Here is a 3,548-nt window from a genome sequence, read left to right as displayed (position 1 = left end):
CAAGACTGCAGTGTGTTCACTGATCTGTGCACACACACACACACACACACACACACACAGACACACACACTGTGAAAGGAAAAATAGTGGCTGGTTTCACTGAAATAATGCCAGTTTTGTACATTTGTCTTTACGTTTTGTCTGCGTGTCACATTACTGTAACAATCAAGAATAAAATTCAGCACATAAAACATTCAGTAGTCAGGTAGACAACATTCAGCAGTCAGGTAGACAACATGCAGAAGCAATTCACAGAGGAAAGAAAATCATGGCAATAAAACAAAACTGTGCAAGTAAGACTGGCAGTGCAAAGAGCCTGTAATAATACACACTCCATTTCATTGATAGACTGAGGTAGATACGTGTTTGTTTAGTTGTTTGAGGTAGTTTTTTTCCTGTAAAACCAGTTAATACTTCACTTCACAGAAATGTGTCTTGATAATAGCTCCTGAAATGTGTCATAGTGGTTTTGTGACTGTACATATTAAAGTGACAAATTGACTCAGTTTGATTGAAGGAGTCTGTAATTCAGTGTCAGTCAGTACTGAGGGTACCGGTTTATGGGAGGCCCGTTCTGCAGGGTGTACTGACTGGGTGGTTGGTGATGTGAGTGAGTGTTCTGATTTGCTGGGACCAGCACATCAAACACACTTTTATTTGGAGGCACAGACTGCAACATGTTGTCCAGGTCCATGATGAGAGGGGGGGCTTGAACAGAAACTCGCCCGCTTGGAAGGATAGGCCAGTAGGCATGGCTTAAAAAGTGGCCTGGGGCCATAGGAGAGCTGCTATAGCTGTAGAGGGGAAGTCCGCCATGTAGTGGCATTAAAGGCCCTCCGTTGAATCGCATGCTAGGTGGGGCAACAGCATTGGGGGGAGCGTATTTGGCGTAGGATGTAGGGAGCTCCCATGGAGGTGCAACAGTCTCTCGACGGGCTGATTTGTGCAGTGGTGGTCTGTAGTCTTCATAACCATCTGACCCTGCTTCACCATCAGGAGGAACACGCTTCCCAGACAGTGACACACCTTTCCATTCTTCATCAGAGGAGGAGGAGGTGGAGGCTGGACTAGCAGAGCTGGCAGAAGCACTACGGGCAGAGGAGGCGTAGCGAGGTCGTAGTGGGGGTGATGGTCGAGGGTGCTCCACCTCACCCCAGCACTCCCTGGTAGACACGTCCATATCCCCAGAGGCACTAGTCGGCCGCAGACTGTGCAACAAAGAGTCGATGGCGAACGATGAGTCCAGCTTGGGTAGGAATAAGTCCTCTTGGCGTGGGGAGAGGTTTCTAGAGCGCATGGGAGGGAGGGAGGTCACAGGGTCGGAGGGCGGCTCAGATTCTGGCTTGTGTCCCTGCAGGATGTAGGGGGCCAGATCCTGGGCAAAGATTGTCTCATCCTGGCGCGATACAGCTGTGTTCTGCCTCTTGAGGAGCTCCAGGGGAACACGACTTAGCTCCACAGCCCAGAAGTTGCCTTTGCCCTGGGGCTTCCCGGGGTCTTTCAGCACCTACGGATGGAAGGAGGACTGACAATGAGTTTTTGGCCTGTCAACCAAGTTAGGCAGGAATTACCTAGTTTCAGATAACCGTAACAATAACAGTAGATCAAAGCTTCAAACTGGTTTCAGACCCCATGCAATCCAGATGTTAAATCTTGTGTTTCATGAAAACTTTCCATGTCTTGTGACACAAGACTACAGATATGGATTAAACAATCAAAATGTGTTCTACACTTTAATTAAACATACAAACCTTAACAAAACAGTCATAAGAGGAGAGGTTGTGTCGTACAGAATCCCGCCAGCCTTTGTAGTTCCCTTTAAAGAATGGGAAGAGAGTACTGATCTCCTTGAGGATCTAAAAATAAAGAAACAAAAAGAAAAGTCAATATTGCAGCCTGGTTCAATGTGAGCTCTGAAGAAGTTGCTTTTCTACACAGTATTTCCGTACTTTTGTAGGCCTAATTGGGCCAAAGATCTGTTGAAATATGGTGGTGGCTGTTAACATTCCTATTGCTGAATACTTGGGAAAGAAACATTTGCATAACTTTGTACATTAAGACAAGACTGCAGAACTGCAGTCTAAATACTACACACTTCACTTGAAAGTTATTTATCCTTAAGACTCATCATGTGCATTTCCTTTGTATTCAGCATATCAGAAAATACCCATTAAACCAACTGCAGCATGATGTGACCATTTACTGTATATCTTATCTGTTTCCTGATACAGATCAGTGTCTGGTTTCACTGCGGTCCAACCTTATCAAAGCAAACCCAGAATGATACTGGTGGCAGTCACTCAAGTGTCATCAAACGTTGCTGTTTTATGTCACTTCATGAACTGTAAGCGATCTGTCAGTGTGCTATCAACACGTTTTAATAGAAAGGAGAAATTAACTATGTGATTCAACCTACTTTCCTTATAGAAATACACTACAAATCCTAGTTTGTCTGTGATGTATTTGTATTAATAATAATCAACCGCGAAGCTTAAAAGCAGTACCGTGCGTAAAACACACCATGTGCCATCTATATCCGCATTATCTCAGATAATATATAACATATATGTGTTATATATAACACTGTGCACTCAAACACACGAGCAATGTGAATTATTTTGTTTACCTCAGATAAAGTAAGCTTCTTCTCTGGGGACCTCTGAATGACCATAGCAATCATGGCAAGGTAGGAGTACGGTGGTTTCGGGTACCGCTGATAGTTTTTCTTCTTCCCTCCGCTGGTACTTTTTTTCTCCCGATCACTGCTCCACAAGTCCCGGTTAATAGATTCCTGTTTAAGTTCAGCATCTTGAACATTCGGGTAAGATGAGCCCGGTGGCGCGGCTTTATCCATGAGTGTCGTGGCACTGGTGAGGTGTTCAGGACGAGTTACGTGCTTCTCCAAGCGCAGCGGCTGCTGGGGAACCATCTGAGCTGGATGGTGAGGCCAGTGTTGGGCTGGAGAGCTCCGCGCTAGACCGCAGGGAGGAAAACTGGGCTGTGCATTTCTGTGGAAGTCAAGTTGATGGTCGTGATGTTCTCTGAGGTGGGACAGAGCGGGTGGTGCCAAGAGGCTCTGCCCCGGCCAGTGCTTTGTCATGCTGATCAGCCAGGGGGGAAGATCTGCCCGCACGTTCGGACAGGAGGGCGGAGAGGGGGAGGGAGGCCAAAGAGTCGGTCCTTAACTTCTGGCAGACTGCTGGCTCCAGGCTGACTCTATTTGAAGAGCAAACAATTAACAGTTTCATGTAAATCCCGCTGCGTAATCGAGGAGAGAATGACGCGTTATCTGAGAGCAGCATGACTGATCGCCGCGGGGGGCTGGGGAGGTTCGAGAGGGGGAGAGAAAAAGACAGTAAACCTGTAAATAACCCTAATATCAACATGCCACTTACAACGCAGAGATGCCGAGTTTACTTTGGAAACATGCAGCGCTTACAAGATTTACGCACGGTGGCCCCAAAGTGCGTCTTGGTTGAGGCAATAAACTTTACTGATTGTTTAGTTTTGAACGATTCCACAGAGAAAAGCAACAGCTTCATTTTTTT

General features: G+C 46.3%; 1 protein-coding gene across 1 annotated transcript; it reads right to left on the bottom strand.

Moving 5' to 3' along the window:
* Positions 1–538: 538 nt before the first annotated feature.
* Positions 539–3,100, bottom strand: foxh1 (forkhead box H1). Its single transcript, XM_062441873.1, has 3 exons — positions 2,627–3,100; positions 1,752–1,856; positions 539–1,507 (listed from the first exon to the last, which is right to left on the bottom strand). The coding sequence occupies exons 1-3, from the start codon at positions 3,098–3,100 to the stop codon at positions 539–541; spliced, it is 1,548 nt and encodes a 515-aa protein (XP_062297857.1).
* Positions 3,101–3,548: the final 448 nt, after the last annotated feature.

Source organism: Scomber scombrus, chromosome 20 (genome assembly GCF_963691925.1).
Source record: "Scomber scombrus chromosome 20, fScoSco1.1, whole genome shotgun sequence".
NCBI classification, from domain to species: domain Eukaryota; kingdom Metazoa; phylum Chordata; class Actinopteri; order Scombriformes; family Scombridae; genus Scomber; species Scomber scombrus.
This window is presented reverse-complemented; position numbering and strand designations above follow the sequence as displayed.

What these genes read in the sequence shown, in the direction of transcription:
- foxh1 (XM_062441873.1), bottom strand. Translation starts at nt 3,100, where the DNA reads ATGACAAAGCACTGGCCGGGGCAGAGCCTCTTGGCACCACCCGCTCTG. An exon ending in AGAAGCTTACTTTATCTGAG is followed by an intron (nt 1,857 to 2,626) that starts GTAAACAAAATA and finishes CTTTATTTTTAG; the next exon opens with ATCCTCAAGGAGATCAGTAC. An exon ending in CTTATGACTGTTTTGTTAAG is followed by an intron (nt 1,508 to 1,751) that starts GTTTGTATGTTT and finishes TTCCATCCGTAG; the next exon opens with GTGCTGAAAGACCCCGGGAA.